At 35.7% G+C, this 23,871-nt stretch overlaps 2 protein-coding genes and 1 pseudogene across 4 annotated transcripts; 1 reads left to right on the top strand and 2 right to left on the bottom strand.

The window, feature by feature from the left end:
* Nucleotides 1-3,828: 3,828 nt before the first annotated feature.
* On the bottom strand, nt 3,829-5,744 carry LOC118045378 (uncharacterized). Of its 3 annotated transcripts, none has more exons than XM_035053996.2 (4): nt 5,409-5,744; nt 4,840-5,047; nt 4,687-4,753; nt 3,829-4,469 (listed from the first exon to the last, which is right to left on the bottom strand). In XM_035053996.2, exons 2-4 carry the CDS (start codon nt 5,004-5,006, stop codon nt 4,155-4,157), a joined length of 549 nt encoding a protein of 182 aa, XP_034909887.1. In that variant the 5' UTR covers nt 5,007-5,047; nt 5,409-5,744; the 3' UTR covers nt 3,829-4,154. The 3 variants fall into 3 exon arrangements, with proteins under 3 accessions (XP_034909887.1, XP_034909881.1, XP_034909896.1); XM_035053990.2 differs by having other exon boundaries at nt 5,425-5,744; XM_035054005.2 differs by having other exon boundaries at nt 4,690-4,753; nt 5,425-5,741.
* Nucleotides 5,745-10,713: 4,969 nt separating this feature from the next.
* LOC118045573 (large ribosomal subunit protein uL15c-like) lies at nt 10,714-14,357 on the bottom strand (annotated as a pseudogene).
* A 2,967-nt stretch (nt 14,358-17,324) lies between these two features.
* LOC118045655 (zinc finger protein JAGGED) lies at nt 17,325-21,467 on the top strand. Its single transcript, XM_035054347.2, has 5 exons — nt 17,325-17,707; nt 17,852-17,943; nt 18,356-18,487; nt 18,731-18,812; nt 19,813-21,467. Coding segments are annotated over exons 1-5 (810 nt in total). The 5' UTR covers nt 17,325-17,705; the 3' UTR covers nt 20,315-21,467.
* Nucleotides 21,468-23,871: the final 2,404 nt, after the last annotated feature.

Here is a 23,871-nt window from a genome sequence, read left to right as displayed (position 1 = left end):
TATCATCATCCCAGACAACATCACTGAACATTTCTCGACAAGCCTCGCCCATATAGTCCACGTCACAAAATGGCAACCAAATGGACCCCCATGACATTTGCTCATCCACAATACCCCTATACCATGGCCATTGATCCTCCCAGCATTGTAAATTCTCCATCACCATCTGAGTCGACTCACCACCTGTATTCTCCCTCTCCTCTTCCACCTTCTGAACCGCAGTGCTCTTGCCCTTCTTTTTCGCCTTTGTACTCATCCCTGCTGTCGTTATAATTGCAGTTGTTTTACCTTCAGCCTTAGCTGGTCTCGTATTGCTACCGTGATTAACATTTCCTTGACTCTTCATTTTCTTGCTGCAATAATATTGCGTTTTCAAAAGAATGGAGCTATAATTGATGGGATCGCTAAGGAAGAACGAGGAAGAATTTTATGGTATTTATAGGGGAAGGGAGAACTTGGCTACTAGAGAGGGTAGGCTTTTAACTTGGACGAGGTATGTTTGGTGTTGAGATCGCAGGCTGTGGATTCTTGTGATCATACATCCACATGCCACTTTCTTGTCCTTTGCACAAGACATGTTAACAAGTGCTTTTCTTGAGGTTGATGGGTAAATTGTTTACACGAAGGTAGTTTTGTCAATTTGGAACTTGGCGCCGTACACGGCTCTGTTCAATGAATTTTCGGTGATCAAGGGACAGCTTGGTTAAAATAAGATGTTTGAATGACCCTTGGAGATATTGCCACGTTTTGTGGGCAGAATGGGCTTTTTATAAGCTATGTTTGGGATGCAAGACTGCGGCGGTGGGAAGAAGAAGATAAGACTTAGGGCTAATGTCACGATGTTTCACAGTTATTGACAATTTCAATGTCTCCTGTGTCTACCATATCGTCCCCAAAAGCTGCAAAACTTTAGCGCCGCTTGTTTTTCCCAAGGGGTGGACGACTGCAGAGGTAGCTGAATGGCCGGAGGTGCGTGTAAAGCAGTAGGCCACATTTGATGACTCGACATGCATGCTATCTTTGTATTGGCCTCAAATCCAGCTCAGGTCATGACACACTTACCTAACACTGCCTCTTCGACCTTGATGTGTATATCCGATACCACCTTTTTCGGTGAGCCTTCCTTTTTATTCATTGATACCTTATTTCAAGGGAAGCTGTAAAATATCCAGGAAAATAATAATAAAAAAAAGCAAAACAAACAAACAAACAATGAATATATTGAATGCCTCATGCCATGCCTCTGCCTTTTCTGGCCGGTGTTTTGGTCACGTGACGAAGGATATTTTAAATATGTTTTAAATACATTAAAATAAACATGGTGGTGAAACACCCTCCTTCAAAAAGGTCCAAGCGGTAAGCTATATAAATAATATATTGATTTTTTTTCAGCAATGAACTCGATATCACAGCATCATCGTTTATAATGATCAAGACTGGTTAGCCCATTGTTTCATACAGTTATCCATGTACGGGCAGAAGAGTCAACAGCTATCACGACACCTACTTCCATAACTGTGAGGCATGCCTCTAGGTCGAGGCTGGTGGCAAGTTTATGTTTTGTGGCATTATTCGTAAGCATATCCTTAGTTCTAATTTCAAGATAGATGTTGAGTAAGATATGTTAGGGATAGCATGCGGTGTGATAGAAATTTTCAGCAACCTCCTAGCTTCCAATTTATTGTTACTGTGAAGAAGACGACTTCCAAATTGCATTGCCCAAAGAAAAAGATAGCTCGGGGTAGCAGAACAAAACTATGAACAGTGCTTTAGCACGTTTGATTTGGATAAAAGATCAGCAAGGAACGTGATGGACCTGCGTCATTTTGATCAGCTGAGCCCAGCCGTATTCCAGGCTCGCTTCAGACTTATGATTAGGTTAGATTATTCCATTGCTGCTCAGGCTTGCCTCTCCTCTTTTCTTTTCTCTGGTTTGATTAGCCCCGCACCATAATCGATTACTGGTTTTCTTTTTTGAGTTTCAAATCTTATGTTTCCTCTTTCTTCCTTTATTTTAATTTGGGTTGAAAAGTCGAATTTCTTCGAAGTTCGAACTAGAATTTGAAGTTGGACGACGTGAGGAAGATAAGGCTGCACGCTCCTAGATGTTAACGGTGAGGCTCCACTGGGCAGCTGCCCCCTGCCTCTCTCACGTTGGCCTGGGGACTCGAAAGCCCCATTAAACAGAAACTGCAGCAGTGACTCGAAACTACTTTAATTTGAATGCTTTTCTTTTTTACTTTCAATTTCAGTCGTAAGATAAGAAGCACGATATTCTAAGCAGCGTGGTTTTGTTTTTTAATCCTAATCGGAAAAGGCATAGTTTGAGCCTGCGGTTCACTACATTGCTCCAGTAAAAGTATTTCGCTTCTTTCTGCAGCTTTCACTACAACAGAGTGTAGTGAGTGAGTGACAGTTTTACTCCATTTTCATGAAAACTAAAGAAAAAGGAGAAAAACGTTGAAGTTTTCTGTTCAAATGTCTATTTTTCTATTAAAAAAAAATATCAGAAATGGAGAAGCTCTTTTTTCAGTCCTCCAAGTACAACATTATTTTGGACACATTGAATGTTTCCCAGGTCGTTGTTGTTCGCTCCAAACGCAAATTAGAGAACATGCTTCTCCATTATTATTATTTTTCCATTTTAACGAGCTTGTTTGATAAAAATATCATGTTGAGTTTAGTCAATCGGTCTATTCCTAAAAAATGAAAAATTGAAAAAATTCTTACAAACACGGTAATTTTAACATGTGTTGATTTTATTCGATTTGAAAACGAATGGCTTTGCCGCAAGAATGATTTGTATTTGTATTGGAAAAAATATCAAATTGATATTTTAATAGTGTTTTTTTTTATATATAATTTTAATATACTAGAATTAAAAATAAAAAAAATCTCTTTAAAAAATATTTTAATCTATTTTTTTTAAAAATACAATTTATAATACAATGCCAAACAAATTATTATTTTTCGAACATACTGTACCAATTACCAAAATTTGTCAACGGATTTGATCATGGAAAGGATATTCCAGAATTCAAAAATTACAGCTGAATGACGGTTCAAAAGCAATCATATATTATGTTTCCGGGTCTATAAGAAAAAAATCTCTCATCGTCAGTTATTACGTCGACAGTGAAATTAAGCAATTCTGACACCACAATTTGAAGGGATTATTATTGCTTTCAATTCTACACAAACGGGTCGATATAAGTACCAACAAAATATCTGCCCAAATCCAAACAATTCTTATCCATTATCGTGGTGTCTTGAGATATGTATTAGTAATCTTATCAATTGTATCACTAAATTATCATGTTTTAAGATAAATACTGTTTTTCAGTTTTATTTGACTGTTATTATGGATCAACAGTCTCTTTTAAGAAATTTCAACTAGATATTTTGAGGTGGAAGTCTTCGCATATGGAAGTAAAAATTCAAATTATTTTTAAAAATAATTTCAAGGATTTTTCATGCTAACATGCGGCTTTCACAAAGCAAGATCTTAGTGTTCATCGTGGTGGCAAGAAAGAGCCATTGAAAATCAGCTCCTTCTCAGGGCCCATTTTAAGCACACAATGGCGTAATTCACAAGCGAATATCAATACATCATCACACGATATTGCTTTAGAGGTTCGAATCCAAAAGAAAACACAGAAAGAAAAAAATAAAAATAAGCAACAGAGCGACACCATCACGGAATCATGCCAAAGGTTTATTTACATTATAATTTGCGAATCCCTAACTCAAAATACTCTCTACACAACTTGATTTTGTACAAATTTCCCTTGTTAATCCATTCGCTCGTTGAAAAACAAGGAAGCAAAGAGAAAAGAAAGACCTGCCGATTCTCACTTCGAGACTCGTTACTTGCAACAATCATACAGAGGATTGATTATAGTCATCAACTCGTAACCTTCTCTACCTAGAATCTAAAAAAGCCCTCATTATTTTTGTCAACTCAATTTACTTACAAAGATGCTTCATATTTTTTACATGCATAAAGAATCCCTCAAAACAATTTTTACACTAGCAAAAGGATCCCTCAGTTTCCCTCTCATGAGAGCTCCAAAATTCCTCTTATAACTACGTACTGAAGTGCTATCTGTTTTAGCTCTTCTTTTTTAACTATGTACTTTGTGGAAAACGGGGTTTTAAGCCAAAGCAGGAATGCTGCAATTTCTACGATCCCTGTCAAGGCAATCAAACCCCTCAATTCTCACCACTGGTTTGTTTCCAAAATTTGCCCGAACCAATCCTCCTTTCCTTGGAGATGATGATGAAGATGAAAAATCCATCGCAGGTGGAATAGGCGTGACCGGTGAGAGCGGGGTGAATTTCTCATCCCCAAATCTAGCATCTTGAATTAATGGGTTAGCTACTCTGCTTGGCGGCGACCCGCAAAAAAATGGGGGCGGCGACGAGGCTACTTGTTTGCAAAAAGATTGATTATCCACACCATAACCACCCTACAAAGAAACAAATTATTGTACTAAAAATCAAACAAGAGAAGAAATAGGCACCGACAAGGTTAATGGATGGTCCAAGAACATCTGTAATATATTCCTTTTCCTTTACGGTTGAAATGTTAGCCGCTGTTTATGGGACCACGTCCAGATTTTTTTAACCTCATAAGAAATTTATAATCACAAAATAAGTTGAATAAACAGAGGGAAAAAAAACTACTACCTTGGTGAGGATTATGTCCAAAAACTCATTCCCTGCTTTTGAATCACAAAGCTCTGATTGGTGGCTGAAAATTCATAAAATTTAATTCAGCTTCAATTTTTTCATGAAGAAAAAAAAAAGCAGTAGGTGAAAATTTTAAGGAAATATTACCTGAGCTGAAATCTGATAGACCTGGCAGGGTGGTTGTTTAACAGACCGAACCGTCTGGGTTTGGGGCAAACCACTGGGTCTCTCCTGTCCGAGACTGGAACTGAAACGGAGCTCCGAATCTCGTCCCGGGTTGAAAAAGCGTTTTGTTGGATCGCACAGTGATTCATCTTTGCTGTTTTTTTGCCCTTTTTTTTCTATGAACAAAGCCCTGCAAATAAAACCAGCAAAACAAGTTAAGACTTTAGAGTAAAATTCTACAAATTATTACCAGATCTCACAAAACATTTTTTTTTTTCAAATAAAAAGAAGACAACGAGCCGCCAGCGTCACACGCATGGCTGAAATTATAAAACAAAAACAAAATTCCATAATTCACGAGCTAAGAAATCGAGATCTTTTTTTTAAAAAAATTTAAAGCAGAGCTTTTATGGGATGTCAAATCTGAAATATTTGTGGATCTATCAATTCCACACACAAAAAAAAAAAAAAACTGGAAAACTGCAGGTGAAAACATAATTAAATAGAGAAAATGAGAAGAAGGGAGATTCAAAAGAGGGGGAGGCTGGTACCTATTAGGTGTATTACCTTTGGTTGCTTGAACTGTACAACTCAAGCTTAAGGAAAGAAAATATGCAAAAGACTCTAAACTTTGTGAAGTGTTGTGGCTAAGCTATAATGAACAGAAATGGAAAGAAAATGAGAAAAAGAAAACGTTGGAGAGATATAAAGAGAGTTGCTATTTGGGGCTACAGAAGGGGATGGATGTCAGGGGTGGAAAGGATCAGCGTGTTTCAAAACAGAAGTTAAAGAAGACAGAGAATCAAAACGAAAAATAATTTACAGGGAGGGAGGGAGAGAGAAAGGGATCGTTTGGGTATTGGGCAACAGCACAGCTAAGATATAAATTAAAATAAATAAATAAATAAAAAGTAAAGGGGCTGCAAGAGCTACATCACGCCAACAATAACAACCGCCTTTTTCACCGAGTCAGATAAATGTTACCAGTGGTTTAGAAATATATTCATATTGGTCCTAAATATGTCATGTTTCTTAATTACATCCTTGTACCTTTTTCTAGAATTCACATCCAACCATCCATTTATTATTTGATACGTTGGTTTGTATAGCATTTAATATGATTTGTTTATATGCATATCATTTTCATGACTAGATATGGTTTCTTAAGATTTAAATCTATTTCATGGTACTGTGGAACGCTAAGGGCTGCGGACCAGATTGAAAAATATGTTTTGGAATCGGAATGATGTAGTGAGAGTTGTCATGTGCTAGGGACTAAATTGAGGTCTTGCTTCTTATCTCTCTCTGTGCACTTCACTTTCTTTTCTGTATAATATTTTATTGTTCACGCAGGCGGTGCCTCCCTCCCGCGAAAAATCTCATCGATTTATCACCCTTCTTTTAAAATAATATTATTTTGTAAAATATCTCTGAATATTTATCATCAAAATGGGAACGTAACCAAACCGTTCAAAACCATGGAAGCCACGGGTTTTTTTTTTTAATTATTATTTTGTTAACACATGCACAGAAAGCAAGCGGTTGTTTTTTTTGTTAATTGGGAATATAAAGCAAGCAAGTTGTTGATAAAAAAAAAAAAAAAAGCCTGCAAGTTGAGCAAGATTACAAGAACTCGCTTGCGGTTAAATTAATTATTTGACAAAAAGAAAGAACCGCGCGCATTGATAAGTTGTTTCGGTGTTTGTTCTTGAAAAAACTTGGAATAGATTTATTTAATTCATGGATTTTTAGTAATATATTGAGAGTAAAAAAAAATGAAATGAAAATTTACGGCTGATGTGTGGTCTTGACTCTTGATAAGATTTAAGATGCATCAATATATATAGTCTGCCTTGAATATTCTTCCAGGTAAAGAATAGTCGACGGAGAGTTCCACGCCCTTGTTGAAATAACGAAAAACAAATTCTCTTCCATTTTTATTTTTAATGTGAAAACAACAGGTTGAAGATTCGCAGGGCGGTGAAGATGACGACTCGTATCATACCTGCTTTCTTTCTCTCCCCTTGGATATCACCGTCCATTCATTTTACTCTGCTTTCATTAGACGATTAAGATAATGGTTTTTTTTTTTTTTTTTTTTTTTAATTTTTAAATATATTAAAATAATATATTTTATTATTTAAAATTTATTTTTATGCTGGCACATTGAAGAAATTAATTTAAAATATAAAAAATAAAAAATTTTCAAAAACACTTTTTAAATCAAAAACTCGTTTATACTTTAATATATCTAATATTAATTTTTTTTTTTAGAAAAAAATATTGAGAAAAGTTGTGGAGAAAAAAAATGAATAATAATTTATTCTAATATTTTTAGTTTTTTGATGGATATATATGAATGTTTTTTTTTAATAAGAAAATAATTTTAGTTTTTTAATTTGACCAGCCATTTGCTTGAGGCTGTCAAATCAGAAAATAAAAAAACAAAAGGCTAAAAAAATAAACTTTTAGTTTTAGTTATTTATTTGTCTATTCCAGATGTCCTTAGGTGATATGCAACGACTCTATAATTTTTAAATATTTTGCTCTCATAATTCTCATTTGTTCACGTGGTAATGCTCGCTCCAGGAAACACAGAAGCCATGTTATAAGCTGGTCAAAAGGTTCTCATCTGGGGAATAAAAAGACACATTGGCCACGTTTCCTCCATTAAGCGGTCTGGTGTCCATCGATGATATGATGCCTCCATCAGATCGGCATACTGCCCTTTTTATTCGATTGCGGCCCCCCCCCCCTCTCTGTAGCATTTTACGAGGATGCGCGCTGTACCACTTGGATTCCTTTTTTTTAAAATATATATATATTAGTAATTTTTTCGCCTTTCTCTGCGATAGGTCAGATCAAAATTTTGTTTAAGGTAAAAAATAGAAGATTGAATTAAAAAAAAAAAAAAAACAAGAAGAAAAAAAAATGGAAAAAAATACAAAGGGAAAAATATAAAAAAAGGGGGCCACAACAGTGAAGGAGACGGGAAACCCCAATTATAATAATTAATTATCGAGTAAATTACAATTTAGTTGTCAACTGAAGGTCGTTAATATATTGAGTTGTCGAGATTCTGGTCGTTTTGTTTTTAAAAAAATATTTTTAATTTTATCTATCTTTTAAAGCATTATTTATTTTTTTACTTTTTTTCCCTAAAATTCTATTTAACCGGCAATATTAACAACTTGAACAATATTAAACTGTTGAACTGTAATCAATTTAGTAGTTTTTGTCTCTAAAATACCTAATCTTTTAGTCGATTTTTCCAGTTTCATCTGGAACATTAAACCATCAAATGATCTCTCTCTCTCTCCCTTTTTTTTTCTTTTTTTTTTTTAAAATCCAAATACCCTCAAACATTAAAAACTCGTTGAAAAAGTTTGAATCATCCCACACAAAACGAGATTTATATTACATGAGCCCATGCAATTATTTTTTTAAGTTCTTGTTCTTTACTTCTCGTTATTTTGAGACCTGACTTTTTACTGGAGGAACCATAACAGCAAAAATTGAATTGCTGGGAATTAGTCATTTATATTATTTTTAATTTGTTTTCTAACCCTTGTGACTTAATTTGTGAATTTCTCATGTTAGCCCCAGTTAATTTATAATTTTTTTTTATAATTTTTTTATAATTTTATTTTTTAATATTGGTTTATTCTGGAGTTTAACCTTGTAATTTTTTTTCTTTTTAACAAGTTTTTTTTTTATTATCATTATTAATTTTTCTTTTAAATTTTGGTTGATTTATTATCATTGTTTTTTCTACCATATAATTAAATGAAACCATTTTACTGAACCTAGTAGGTGTAAGCAAGTATTCAAGTATGGAACTAACTCCAACTAAATCTAAAAAAAAAAATAGGATTCAAGCTAGTGATAAGATTTGTATAGAATGAAACTCTAATTGTTGTGTTTGATTGGAACTCTACAACATTATCTCTACTATATGTATATAACCTTTGATTGAATGAATAAAGTGGAGTTTCAAAGTAAAAAAATCATATTTTTTGCATCATAGCTTTTTTTAAGAAAAAACATGTTAACAACATTTAAATATCATGTTATTACATTATATAAAAGAATAATTTATTTTATAGTACGAGCCACATAGTTGTTTATCAATATATATCCTTGAATGATTATTTCAAGAAATCTAAAATAGGCTGGTATGATAGTCGAAAGGGTATCAGGTATTCATATTTTTTATCACTATAATTCAAACCTCAAGTCATTAGAAGAAGTAAAATTGTTATAAATTTTCTACTTCATATATGAATAGTCTATCTAATTTATTATTCGAAAACATACAAGTAGAGATCTTCACTGCGATCTGAAAGTATAATAAAAAATTTGATGAAATCCATGGAAAAGAATCAGCAACTGACCCGAAAATCAATATATCTTGGTAGGAAAATGCGTTTTTTTTATATATATACTCCCAGGTCACATGGAGTAGGTTAAGAGGCTGTGAGATTTAATTTGATAGGATTTCGTTTAGAATATATACGCGCCACCTGTCAAATCAGTCATTTAATTCCATGATCCTCAAGACATTTTCCTTGTTTGTCTCAACTTAACGTTACTTTGGTGATTTATACTCTTCATCGTACCTTAAATATACAAGAACAGATGCGCAAACGTGCGAAACTGTGTCATTTTGTTTTTTTTAGAAATGAAAACTGTGATGGTTAAGATTGGTTCTTTGCAGTTCATATGTACTGGATTTTCGATCTCCACAAAATCATGCAGACTGGCTACGATTTGATTTGATGTGTTTGTTAACTTAGAGCTACGATTTGATTTGTTGTGGTAATGATGCTGGTCCAAGGGCTACATGACAACGAAGACAAGGCCACGGTTATTATTAATTTCAACAAATCAAGCCAGAGCCTGCATACAGATGAAAACTGAGAAGCACAACGTTTTAGCAACAATACCTCAAATGATTTATTGAGAGCAAGGCAGCGACAAGAAGAAAGGTCGTGACTTATGAACCTATGGTTGATGCCATTTCCTGCTACGATCGACCACTCGAACGCTTGACCTAATTCATGCCATCATGCCCATATGTCATCACTCAGATAATCTGCTATCCTAGGATAATTAAAATCAATTAAATTTCACTTGACAAGCAAGAAAGAGGGAATTGCAAGCAATTTTCAAGGCATGTGACGGTCTTTTTCAAAAGTTTTAATCAGCTCTATGGCTAAGTAAGGAGGTCCTTTTCTTTTCTTTCTTTTTTTTTTAAAGAAAAAATTACCATTTGAACAGTGAGTCTTTCCTAACCACACTCAACAAGTTAGCAAGGGTAGTATCAGTCTGGCGAACAATACTAGTTTGATTAGGATGGCCCGTTGTGCTTCCTCCACTTGTTACTTTCCTCCCAGCAGCGGTGCTAACTAAATCTAAGCTAAAGTGCGTGATCAATTGATTCTTTGTCAAAAGAGGCATAAATCCAAATTATTAACACTTAATTGCTAGAAGAATTCCATGCCTAATGCTCCTCTTCTCTCCTTTTTCTCACCACTTTAGGCGCCACGCAATATTGTTCAATCTAAAGCTATTACGTCATGCTAGGAATATGACTAATAAAGCATATGGATTGTGTCTGTTTGGGATTGAGGTGTGACCTGCTTTTCGAAAAAATTCAAACTTTTTTTTTTTTTTTGCTAAAATTGAGTTCGGTTTGTACTTTCTAGATCGTTTTGATGTGCTGATATCAAAAATAATTTTTAAAAAATAAAAAAACATTATTGGCATGCTTTTCGGCACGAAAAACTATTTGAAAAGCAACAGCTACCATACTCCCAAACACCCTCTTAATCCATAGAATATGAATAACAAAGAGAAATAAGATTTGGTGAATTGCATTGACTAGTATAAATCCCAATTTGAGATTCTTATTTTGTGATGCTAACAATTTGGACCGATCAAGACAAAATCTAGTGGAGGGTGGGATGTGCGATGGCTTGGCTTTCCTTGCTGTCAATCTAATCCTGCGAGGAAGTTTCATCCACAAAGTATATTTACTGGAAAAGACTCATGGTTGGATTTTCCTGGACTCGGTTTCTTCTGGCTGATATTATCCTCTTGTGATTATTGGATGATGGCACCATTGATTTTCCCAAGTGCCATTTTCACCCCCTTCCCAAAAGTTGATCTTGACATGAAAGCATAACTTGGGTATAATACTTTTACCGAGAGAGAGATTTTGGCTACTGGAGAGTGGAGAGAGAGCGAGGGACGGAGGGACGGAAGCTGCAAATTTTTAACCAAATTACATAAAGGCATTAGATAAATAAATAAGGGATATAAATGCAAGAAATTAAAAAATAGGGAGCTCCCAAAAACACCTACCAAACAGAAAAATCTACTTCCCCACATGCTGATTGAAGGTATAAAAATCAAAGGACAAACGATTTAAGCTGCGGCTAGTTAAGATGCGGCGGCTGCAGCTCGTTTCTTAGCAAAGTATTCTTCTGCACGGGCAAGGTTCTTAGCAACTGATGGTTTCACCCACCTCTTTCGGCCAGGTAGAACAGTAAGGGAGCATCCAGCAGCCTCAAGTTTCTCCTTGGCCGCTGCTGAAAATGCACGAGCTTCGATGCTCAGCTGGACACTCAGCTCTCCATCACCCAGAACCTAAATCCAAAAGAAAAAAAAGCATGTCTAAAAGTCAACTACTAGAAAACACTACTGTGATTTGTGGCTCTCACATGCAATTGACTTGATCTGTCTTCTCTCGTTTCTAGGAAATCAACTGGAGTCTCTTCATTCTATGACAAGCAGCAGACTAGAGATTTCGACCACTGCAGCTTATAATTTCCATATACCAAAAATACTGACAACATGTAGGATTATCATAGTAGTCTTTAAACAGCTGCAAGGACAGATAATGGATCATTTTAGCTCGATTTTCTAGGGTTTTGGAATCAAAATTCGCATGACACACTACAAGATACCATGAGCTCACTGGAAAAAAAGGCCTCCTTTTTTGTTTGGATAAAACACAATATACTAAGGCGAAACAGGTCTGGTTCATCTAGAACCTTTGCTTCAATTTTTATTTTTTCTACTACCCCTATAAGAAGTAAAACACGTATCCCAACTGGAGGCATCAGAACCAGATAGAAACAGCACGCAACTGTTATTTCCACTACGCTGCACTTCATTAAAAACCAAATGCAAGGAATAACGGTTGCTCTGAAAACCAGAGGGGAGACACGCAAGATATGGCTATATGTTGAACAATTTGGAGCTTCAAACAATATCAAAAGAGGATGGGCAAATCCTTTCGGCAAAACCAAAAAATAAAAAAATAATAATAATAGAAGGCAAACATGCCTTCATTTTTAGTCACCTTATAAATGATATTTGAAAATCTCTCACCTGATAATAAAAGGCAAACATGCCTTCTTTTCACTTTGACAATCATCCCAGATTGATGGTTTACCTAGATCAGAATTCCTAAATTTATTTATTCACGTGTACTTATTTGTGATTTAGACACATTCATAATAGCATACAAAATCAGACTAACGTGTTGATGGGCTTATGGCAAGAACAAACAGAATACACATCTGAAACAAGTGGCCAAATTAAAATATCACGGGATGATATGAAGATCCTAGGTCTTTCTGTGTCACAGATATCACCTAAATCAAGAAAATATGTAAACATTTCAAACATACCAGTGAAAGTTTTGTAAGCATATCAATCATAGATAGAGCTATTACACACCTTCAAAGGGAGTGTCCTTTCTCTTCCTGATGGGTTGATCAAGCCTTTCTCCTTTAGAGTCTCTAGTGACACCTCATCTCCCTCTTGGAATCCTGGTGCTGCTATGTCTTTTAAGTCCACAGGGACATATTCTGCCAACCCCACATGCATACCTTTGAAAGAAACAAAAGCATACCAGCGAGTTTATAAATTTGAAAACATTCATCACTAAAACATTCAAGTCTCCCTGTGTGGAGAAAAGATAGTAAAAAAAAAAATTCAATTTCATGGCGTGTACAGTGAATGTGAATCAAACAAAAAGGCAACAGAGGAACTTGTTGGCCCTAAAACATTCCATAAAGCACAATTGATGTAAACCGACTATTGTCAGTCAAAAAATGAATCCTTCCCGACTTTCAAGTTGTGCTACATGGTTTAATTAAAAAGCACCAGAAACACAGAAGCGACCCTGTATACTAGATTCTTCACCACTTCTACAATCACGAGAGGTTTGAGAGAATTTCATATTACTCCACACTAAATGGTAGTGAGATGTCCATTTAGTTCACCCACCATTGATTGATCTTAGCAAGGCAAAACCCATCAAACATGACCCAGCACTCAACAAACATTCATGGTGCTGGAATCTTTTTGTTTATGTCTATGATAGAAAAAATAGATGTCACCAGCAAATTCCATCAATAGGTATACAAGGTTAACCACTCTATCCAGGACATTATATGGTCAACATAACCACGCAAAGGCCTTCAGAATTGAGTATTTCTCAAGGTTAACCATTCTATCTGGGACATTATATGGTCAACATAACCACGTAAACACCTTCAGAATTGAGTATTGCTCATTTTAAACTCAAAGAAATAAAATGCTAGCCCAGTCTTTCTACAAGGATTCATTATGCATCAGCACCTCCTAGGGGAAACCATCACCAAGAATTCAAAAAAGAAATATTGAAGAATTAAAAAAAAAAGCAAAACTCATGGGGAAAGGACGAAACCTTTTTGCTCTATTCAGAATAAAGAGACACTTTGTCAAAAGATGTAATTCAAGCTTGAAAGTAAACAGAAATCATTATTGAAATCCTCTCAGCTCTATCCTTCTACAGAAATCCAATTACAGAAACATACATCAATAAAAATCTTCCCATAACAACAATGATAATAATCCTAATATTAAAAATTGTTAATTGATCAAACATTAAAAAACGAATTCATTAATAATTTCCTCAACAATAAATTAAAGAGAAAGAAAAAGAGAGTACCTCCAGCAATTCCACGCAATTTAGGGATACGGCGGTACAGAGGCATTTGTCCACCCTCAAACCCTTTTCGAGCACCAGGACCAGACCGAGATTTCTGACCTCTCATGCCAAAACCACAACTGTTTCCTTGTCCGGCAGAGATACCTCTTCCCTTTCTTTCTAGACCCCGGTTGCGGGCCCAGATTGTCCAGCCTGAACCTCACTCCTGGAGATGTAGTAACCACAGAAGCTGCTGCTGCTGTTGGTTGATGATCACTAATGGTCTTTTCTTCTTAGAATGGAGTTTAAGACAAGTGAAGTTGCATGCCGTGGGCTTCAATCCTGTCAAGTTTCCCTGTCAAATAAAAAGAAAAACTAAACTAATAACGGGGGTGTTTTAATACCATGAAAGAATAGTTTTGATTAATTAAATTACCTTGAATGGAGAAGAAGGGCAGCGAAGTGACAGAAGAGAAGCTGCTGCTGCTGCCATTGCCATGGACTGAGCAGATGAGTAGCGTGCGTGGGAGTGATTTCACAAAAATGGATAGGCTATAAGCTTCAGTCTTCGTTTCTCCATTCCATTTCTAAACGACGTGGTTTCTTTCCCGCTCCAAATTACTGAAGCCCATGTCATGTGCTATGGAAAGTCCAATCAAAATATGGGCCTCATCTAAGTTGAAGTTTTTTTTAACTGGTCTGATATAAAACCCAAACCCAACAGGCCATGATTTTTTCATGTTGATTTCCACTGGGCCTAACTCTTCGGCCCTGTTGATATTGCTAAAATTTTGCAAAGTAAAAATACCGTTGAAATTATATTTGCATATCAAGTTTTTAAAAAAACACAGTAGATTGTATCTTGCACTAAACATTTTAGCAAAAGAAAATAAAAAATATTATTTTTATTTAATAACAAAAATACTCTTATATTAAATATTAGACTAAAAAAATGTGTTCTAGAGAGAGATAAAAGGGAAATATTTCAACTTTGATGATTGTTGAGAGTGGAGGGAGGAGCACAGCGAAGGAAAATGGAGGGGGAGACAATAGCAAAAGCACAATATACGCCTCAAAATTATAATTGGTAGGTAGGTGCTAGATAAGAATTATATACCCCTCTCATTTTTTTTTTTGTTTTTCTTGATCTGGATTTTCTCCCGTTAAATATAGCCTAAATCAGATTTTGAGAAAGCCCTTCTCATCCAAGCTCTCAATGGTGTTTACAAGAGTCAAATCCATTGGAGTGAAGACCATCGACCACCTTTTTATTCATTGTTATGTGACCTGAAGAGTCTGGAATCGTTTTATGTAATGGATTGGGTATGATGGGTGTATATATGTTGAAGACTGTTCAATTTCTTTTGCAAGAATGAAATCGTTTGTTACATGGAAATTCTCAGCACAAAGCCATCAATATGCTTTGCTGTGATATCTTCCAGTCTATTTGGATTACCCATAATAAATTACTTTTTGATACTGCCGATTTTGATTAGGATAAAATTTATGATTTATTTTTTCATCGTTTAACTCAATGACTATGTGTTGGATTTCATAATTTTAGCTATATAGATATTGATCTAACTAGATATTCAAATTATGTGTTGAGATGGTTTAATGCTCATGATTAATATTTTTTGTTGTTTATTTGCTTTTTCATTGCAAGTTTTTCTTTTAGTTAATTTGTCATTATTTTAATGGCATTGGATAAATCTTAATAACATCTGATTACTAAAAAAAAAGGTTAATCACTGAAATAAATAATTTTTGGAAATGATATAAAATTTGTTTATTTTACAATATCTTATATGAATTCCCCCCTAAAAGAGCACATATAAGCTTACATGTATGCTTAGTTGTGAGCTCGTAACCCTTAAAATTATCAATTGTTGTCCTTCGTACCAATCGTACTCAGTGTTTGTATTGTCAACCTTCTATTGGAGTTAGTAAACTAAGACAGCCACGTGATAGGCACACGTTTTGTCTTTTAGAAGGCACGTGCCACAATCTTATCTGGTCTCCATTGAGGATTTCGTTGATTCATAAGCTGAATCTCGACGGAGATAGTATCATAAATAAAGAAGATATATAGAGTGAAGGACTAAATCAAGATTCAAGAATCTCGTAAGTTAGGGAATAACTTGTTAACTGAAAGCTCAGGACCAATTGGCCTTTTCAGTAATTGAATTCGAAATGTGAAATTTATTTTTTGGTTTATTAATGAAATGAAAGGGTTGTGATATTCTTTTCTCAGTAAATTGTAATTCGAGGAACGGGATTTCTTAATCAGGTTTCAGACTTGACTGAATGAAACTATCAAGTAAACAAATACTTAATTAGACGATAGATTTGAGCAAAGAGTTCTTTAACCACCAGCTGGCCTCAACTATTTTTCTTGCCTAATTTATCTTCTATTCCAAGAATTGAATAAAAATAGAGTGTTCATCATTGCGGGGATGGAGTAGAATTGAAAGATTTGACAAAATTAATTCTGAGATAAATGTTGGTGGATTTTACTACTGGACACCTCCGAAGGAATGGACCACCTATAAGAATCCAAACACTAACAAGAAACCTTTCAGATGTTTGGGCACACACGAGCTTCGCCCACTTGCATGACCGTGTCATACAAATGGAAAAAAGATTTACATACGAATGGAGTGCTATCCTAACATAATCAACATTACCATCAAGATAGAGTGGTCCATATGAACACCTGCTATATATTAATTTGCCTCTTGAAACACCAATGGGCTCTATATATGTTGCTTTGAGCTATTATATATTTTCAAGAGGAACACAGGTGAAGCAGGGTAGCCTAAGAGTATACCCTAGGTTAGTAAGCTATATGTATGATCTGTTTGTGTGCATCGATTGAACATTCATATAATCAAACACTGTTCACTGTCAACTTGGCGAAGCTAGTTTCAATCTCCGTAGTACTGTAAAAGCTAGTTTGGATAATAAGAACTGAACGTAGAATAAATTACAGTGAGAGAGAGAGGGACAAAGAAAGAAAGAAAAGAAACCAATACTGCTTTGCTTTTTGTTATTTCAGATTGGTTGAAAGGGACTGTAAATAAGCAACTAGAGTTTCCAAAGAATAAAACAATACTTTTTGTGGGTTGAGAGTATATCCCAACTTAGATCACAAAACCCTAATAATTAGATATTGATAGTAACACTTCTTTGATCCATGGTAAGCCAGGTACAATATTGATGGCCAAGAAGTCTTAAGCTTCAATGGGGACCATAAACTTGAAGCCTGCCCTTCTCACAACATAATGAGCAGGAGCAGCATATTTGCAGGGCAAGGCTTGTCTTGATTGCACTCAAGGTATAAATGTCAACTTCCAGAGCTTTAATTAGTGATGGAAGAGATAAGCAAAGGACACTGGTGTTTGATTGCTATCTCTTATGCTAAATCTTTTTAGCAATCTTCTAAATATTTCTCGCATATATAAATCATTGAACTCGAGACTAGTTGTTCTAGGGCAATAGACCTAGCCTCCCTCCAGTAAGGAAAAACTAAGGCAACGTCTCTCTCTCTCTCTCGATCTAACCAAATGACACGACCACGTCTGCCTTACCCTCTCCCCATTCACCCCTCCCCCTTTTAAAGTCACGAGACCACACTGTCCCTTGTTGTTCTTTCAATTTGAGAGAGAGAGAGAGAGAAGGAGATGACTTCAGGGGTTTGGCAGAGAAACTGAGAGCTTTCAAAGCTCCTTTTTCCCCCTTCACTCGACTAGCCTCTTTATTGCAGTCTCAAACTGAAGTCATAATTTTATAAGGCTTTAGTTATTTTCCCATCTGAAAGAGTGTTTACCTCTTTTTTTTTCTGTCTGTCTCTGTCGGTACCATGTAGGTCATCCCTGCAAACCCCTTCCACTCACACCTCTTAATTTCTCTTATCTTCTCCTTTACCATCTCAGTCTTCTCTTACTCTTCAACACTCCTTTTAACTCTTTCTTTTGTGTCCTTTTGCTTTCTAATTTGTTTTTCCAGGAGACAAGAGAATAACCCATTAGACCTCAACAACTTGCCTGAGGATTACTCTAGAGATGGTAAACAAGTCCTTGATGAAGGCTCCTCCTCTGGTATGCACATCTATCTATCTATATCTATAACAGAAGTAAGAGTTTAATATACAATCTCTCCCTCCCTCCCTGTCCTTCTCCTTTTCATTTTAGATAAAAAGACCAAACAAGATAAAAAAAAATTAAGAAAATGGAAGATCACCATGATTTTGCGGAAAGAAAATGAATGAGGGTCGGTAAAATTCATTCTTTCCTCACTTTACCCCCTTTTTTTATTTAAATTACATACTATTTGGCATCATGAAGTCTCAATTGATACAATAAAGAAGAGGAGATGGAACGTCAAGAGCTAAAAAAAAAGAAGGTTTAGAGAAGAGAGATCGGTAACTAGGGTTCGGCTTTTGGTGCTAAGAATGGTCTCATCTAAGTTGCTCTAATTGGCTGCTTTTTTTTTTTTTTTTTTTTTTTGCAGGCTACAGGAAAAAGAAAAGCGGCGCTAAGAATGGGAAAGAAGAGTGTGGTAAGGTCTATGAGTGTAGGTTTTGTTCCCTCAAGTTCTGCAAATCTCAAGCTCTTGGAGGGCACATGAACCGACACAGACAAGGCAAAGTCATGTCCTCCCTTTCTTCACCTTCTATCAACATGTGTTAATCAAATATATACGTCAAAACATAGTACCTTTCGTCGTATATTTTTTAACGGGAGAGTATGATTTGCCATGAAAATTAATAGTATACGTGGTCGCGTCAATCTTGAGGAAAACTAATTTGATGTGCTGTTCAAATTCTTGTGTGTTTTTGGTTATTTGATACCTTGATTGATTTGATTTGTGTCGCTGGTCGGTCAGAGAGGGAGACAGAAACGTTGAACCGGGCTCGCCAACTGGTGTTCAATAGTGATACTTTAGCAGCCCCTGCGGGTCATCCAGGGTACGTAACTATGTACACCCATCATCTTTATCCACCATTGCTCTCTTGCTCTTGTCTTATCTCCTCCATCACTCCATACTTGCTTTTTGGGGTTTCTATTACTCACTCCATCCTTGCTTCTTTTCTTCACATCTTACAAATGAAGAAGGAAACATGACAATCCTTAAAAGCAAAAATCAAATGACCCACAGATACTGTTTTGAACTAGAAAGGTTTCTAATTCCATAATGTTCTAATTTTAGAAGATTCCTACGAGCTACATTGTTTTATATCATGTGATCAGCGATTCAAAGATCGATCCTCCACCTGTTTTGTTCCGCGAAAAAAAAATGTATACCCGTTTTGATTTCATAAACAGAAAAGAACACCTATATATATTTGATTCACATCTTGCTGTTTTGCACCAATGGTCATGGACATTATTTGATTCCAATCATAATATTTCTGTTTAATCTCAATAGTTACAAAGTTCATGATTGTTATATACTTTATTGCGTTCTTCTTCTTCTTCCTGTATTAGAACCACTACAAGCTATTTGAAACTCTAAGAGTTGACTAGAAATGAAATTATTTTAACATCATATTTACTTAATTCCAATGTTTGAAAAAGCTTCAAGAACATAAATGGCTTTTACAGTCAATTACAATTAGATATTTTTATAGATTTTTAATTCAATAAAAAATGTGTGACTTGCTTTAGAATTGACCCATTAATTAAAAACTAGTCTCACCAACGCCCTTCTTTCTTTCCTCTCTGATCTCACGCATATGTTTAGACTGTGATTTCTTAGAAACGAGGACAAGTTGGACGAATGATGTATTTTCACTTTCTCAAGTTAAATGAATTCCACAATTTCATAACTCATTTCAAACAGAAAATCTCAGTTAGCAGATTGAATCGGTTCAATCTACTTAAATTAGTTCAAATCAATTTCATCATAGAATTGGTTCCAAACAAGCTGCTAAGAAACCAGATTCTTCAACTTAAAATTCTTTGCAGCTGCCATCCGATGGGAACAGGGAGCTACATTCCAGCAGGCAACATTGGAGATCCATTTAGATCTGTGTACCCACCAAGAATGTTCCCTGGCTCTTCATCAACTCTCTTACCAGCACCACAAAATCAACATCCTCATCAATCATATCTATACACGCCTCCTTCACGCCTCCCGGCTTATAACTCGCAGTATCCTCAACATCCCATCAACGATTACTACATCGGACATGTACTGAACAACACTTCACAAACATACCCTTCCCACCAGAACATGAACTACAACATGGGTGGCTCAGAATCCAATTACACTTGCATTGGTGCACCGGTAGGTCATGGTGGGTTCGGACCTGGTTCAAGCCGTAGCACGGAAGGGAGTGGTAGAGATGGATCACTGAGCAATCAGGAGGAAGGTTTGAATTGGGGAAGGAACCATGCAGCAGGAGGTCGACAGCAGCAGTGTTTGGATCATCCTTCATCGATCAATCGGTTTCAAGATGGGTTTTAAAGATTGTTTTTGTTTTTCTTTCTTTTCTTTTGTTCTCCTTTTGTGGGATTAATGGTAGTCTTGAATGAAGCATATTGATCTGCCTTGACACGATACCCATAGAGAGAGATAAAGAGAGGGACTTAACAAACTGAACTGACGAATGGGGTCATGCAAAGGAGGAGAGAAGTTTTTGCTTTTTATGTACAGGGATTGGGGCAGCTTTCTGAGCTCATGGACACTCTCAGCTAGTTTGGCTTGGAGCTGTGGGGTTTGGATGGGGGCATATGTTGGTGTTGGTACTGTAATTGTACAAGCCAACTGAGAAAGAGAGGGGACTGTAGGCTATATAGCTTGTGAGGTGGGACAAGGAGTCCGATTAGAACTGAAAGTTCCTAACCCCCTTTTGCATTTGGACTTGATTTTGCATGGCTGCTTTCCTTTATAATAGCATTTTTTTCCCCTTTCCTTTAATTCTTTTGCTGTTTCTTGTTTTATTTTGTGGCTCTCCACAATATCTTTGACCAGAAAGGAGTGAGAAGGTGAGGGTTTAATTTAACCCCTTCTCTCCGGCCCACACTCAACACCACATGTATACACAGACACAGATATATTCACACCACAAGAACCAAAATTGGTATGATCTTCTGGTTTCTTGAAACATTTATAGTTAAACCATGGCTTGCACAATACGGGCATTAATTAATGACATGGAGAAAATACTTATGGGTCAAGAGTTTCATCCACCTGCTCTTGATTGCTGAAACAATAATCATAAAAACATCTGTCTACAAAAGTCTGTGGGTGCAGTAAGTAAATCTCTCTCTTCTTGTTATTGCTGCGGTGTTTTTTTTTTTATTGGTACATATATATTTCACTAACTGCAGTTTTAGTTCCTAAAACAATGAATCCTTCCTTCCTCTCTCTTTCAGTTTCCTCTATGGATCCTTGATAACTAAACAAAACAAGACAAATGTAACATCTAAAGTTGAGAATAAACCATTCACATTAAGGTAAGGTTAAAGAATTTTGGTCGGAGCTTAAATTTAACTCTTCAATTAAACCATTACCAGTGGTCAGAAAGTCAGGATCTGACCAATAAATAAATAAAAGAGGCAAGGTGGGTTTTTTTAACAGAGCTTTCTTCTTGTATTTACTTCCGTGCACCGATAAAAATGCTTTAAAAGATTTAAATTTTAACTAATCCAGTTAAATTATAAATAATTAGCATATATAGATTGTTTATATCTTATGGTTGAGCGGAACAAAAAATAATAACATCTAATTCAGAAGTGAATAATTGGAGGGGGTTGGTGGGTACGTGTATATATATGCTTTGTTAATTCTCGGCTAATGATCCAAATATCAGAAAAGTGTGCTGGGGATATAACTTATGGGTTTGGCCTCGGACAAATTGATATAACAATTTATTGGCTTTTAGAGTAGTTTTTCAAGTAATACAAAGGGAGTTGGGGTAATTTTTAGAGATGATTGATTACAGTGGCCAGAGCATAATATACATCAAGCTTTGGCAACCTGGATTAGACAATTTTAATCTCGGGTATTTATTGCTGATCATTCGTTTTTTTTTTTCCATTCAATTGATCTTACGACTTGTTTCTTCCAATTTTGGACATTTCATGTGCTGTTAAAAACACTCTGGGAGTTAAAAAGCCATTGATTATTGTTACGTACTGAGTTAACACATACTGAGACAAATTAATGCAGCTGCCTGAGCTGGGAGCCTTAAGGTCACAGTTTCGGCCAAATGTTTCACTTGAATTGTTCAATAAAATGAGGAGTTCCAGGTGCTTAAAAATGCAAAATTTCTGAGAGATTGATGAATGATTGAGTAGGATGGGTGCTTGATTTTACCCGTATCAGCAATCTAATTGGCAGAGACCATCAAATACTAGAAGCTATACAAGAGACAGGTTCTGATGAGAATAAACCCTAACCCTGCTAGCCCTTCGATACATGTACTGACTACCAAAGCAATTAATAGGTTCTGCTGGACTGCAACTGGCCACCACTCTAGGCTCTAGCACTAAGCGATATGAACATGTCAACTTGGGATGCTAACATCGTGGCCCCATGCTGCTACAGCTTAACCTAAAATCGTTAGCTAGCTGCTAGCTAGACCCAGCTGAAATATATACAAAGCAATCACGGACGCTAATTTATTTATTTTCCTGATTTGGGATAACTGTAAGTGTATACTGTATATAAATCAGGAAATAAAAAGAGAAGGGAGCGAGGGCAGTTGAACCCTCGTCTTCTTGTTTGTTTCTATTTCTATGTACCTATATAATTGGCTCCTCCTCCTCCTAATTTAATTTGTTGGCGTGCTAGTAATTAGAAGTTGTGTTGGTAGCGATACTTGTAGCTAGCCATGTCCCCTCAAAGGCAGCTGCTTTCATTACCCCTATATATTCCGATGATGAAAGCAACAGCCATTTATCGTTTTCCCTTATTTTCTCTAGCTGTTTAGACTCACAAAGCATAAATCTTGCAGATTAATGACACACATCCTTGAGGTCCCTTGTCTTTTAACGATCTACTCTTGTTTTCTTATATTTTTACTATATTGGGACTTGGATGCTTTCGTTAAATCATTTCTTTAACGATTAAAGAAAATTAATATAAATTATTTATGTTTATATATGTACACCGAAACTTAACAACCTTTATTAATACTTTATTTATGTTCCAAAAACATGATCTATTCTTTACCTTTCAAGGTCCAATAGAATACAATCTTGACGGTCTTTCTTAATTGATTTCTTTAAGAAGACATAAGGTTTACACAATTTTATTTAATCCTTTAATAAATTATTTTACTAATTTACCAATTAATATTATATCTCATCAAGAAGAGAAGATATTTTGGAACAAGAGCAGACGAAATTCAAAAAATCATGGTTCACAAAGGGTAAATGATAAGAAAAGGGTTATAAGTGAGGGCTCTTAATGGTGGAAAAAAAGAGAGGCGGTACTGCCATGTGCTAGAATAGTAGTAAGAGTACCTAACCAGAAAGGAGTGTCATCAAACTATTACATAATTAAAGGAACTCGATGAATTATTAGATTATTACCCTTAATTATTTCGGCAATTCCCAAAAAGATCAGGCAGACATTAATTGCCAGTGATGGCACGGTATCAGCTGAATAAACGAACGAACGTAATAATACTCACCCTCTTTGTTTTTATATTTTAAAATTGTTTTTAGTGAAGAGCCTCTCTTCCACATTTCAAATCATTAATTGAAACACTTCACAGCTGCGCGACAACAATGAGCTAGAACCATAGAAATACCAACTGTTTAGCTACTGTAAATCTCTTTCACACGCAGAGGATCTTTGTCAACCTACAGTCCCGTACCTTTCTCGAATATATCTCGGGATCAAAAACACCACGGAGAGAGATGTGGAGGCATTAATAGTGTTGATTTAAGTGTGCTTCTCTGTGATATATGTAGAGCCAGAACTACACTAAAAAAGTTGCATATAACTGTCAATATACTGAAACATGAGAGATTGCATGCAAAGACATGGCAATAGAGGCAGCAAAAGCAGCC

Source organism: Populus alba, chromosome 10 (assembly GCF_005239225.2).
Source record: "Populus alba chromosome 10, ASM523922v2, whole genome shotgun sequence".
Taxonomy (NCBI): Eukaryota; Viridiplantae; Streptophyta; class Magnoliopsida; order Malpighiales; family Salicaceae; genus Populus; species Populus alba.
This window is presented reverse-complemented; position numbering and strand designations above follow the sequence as displayed.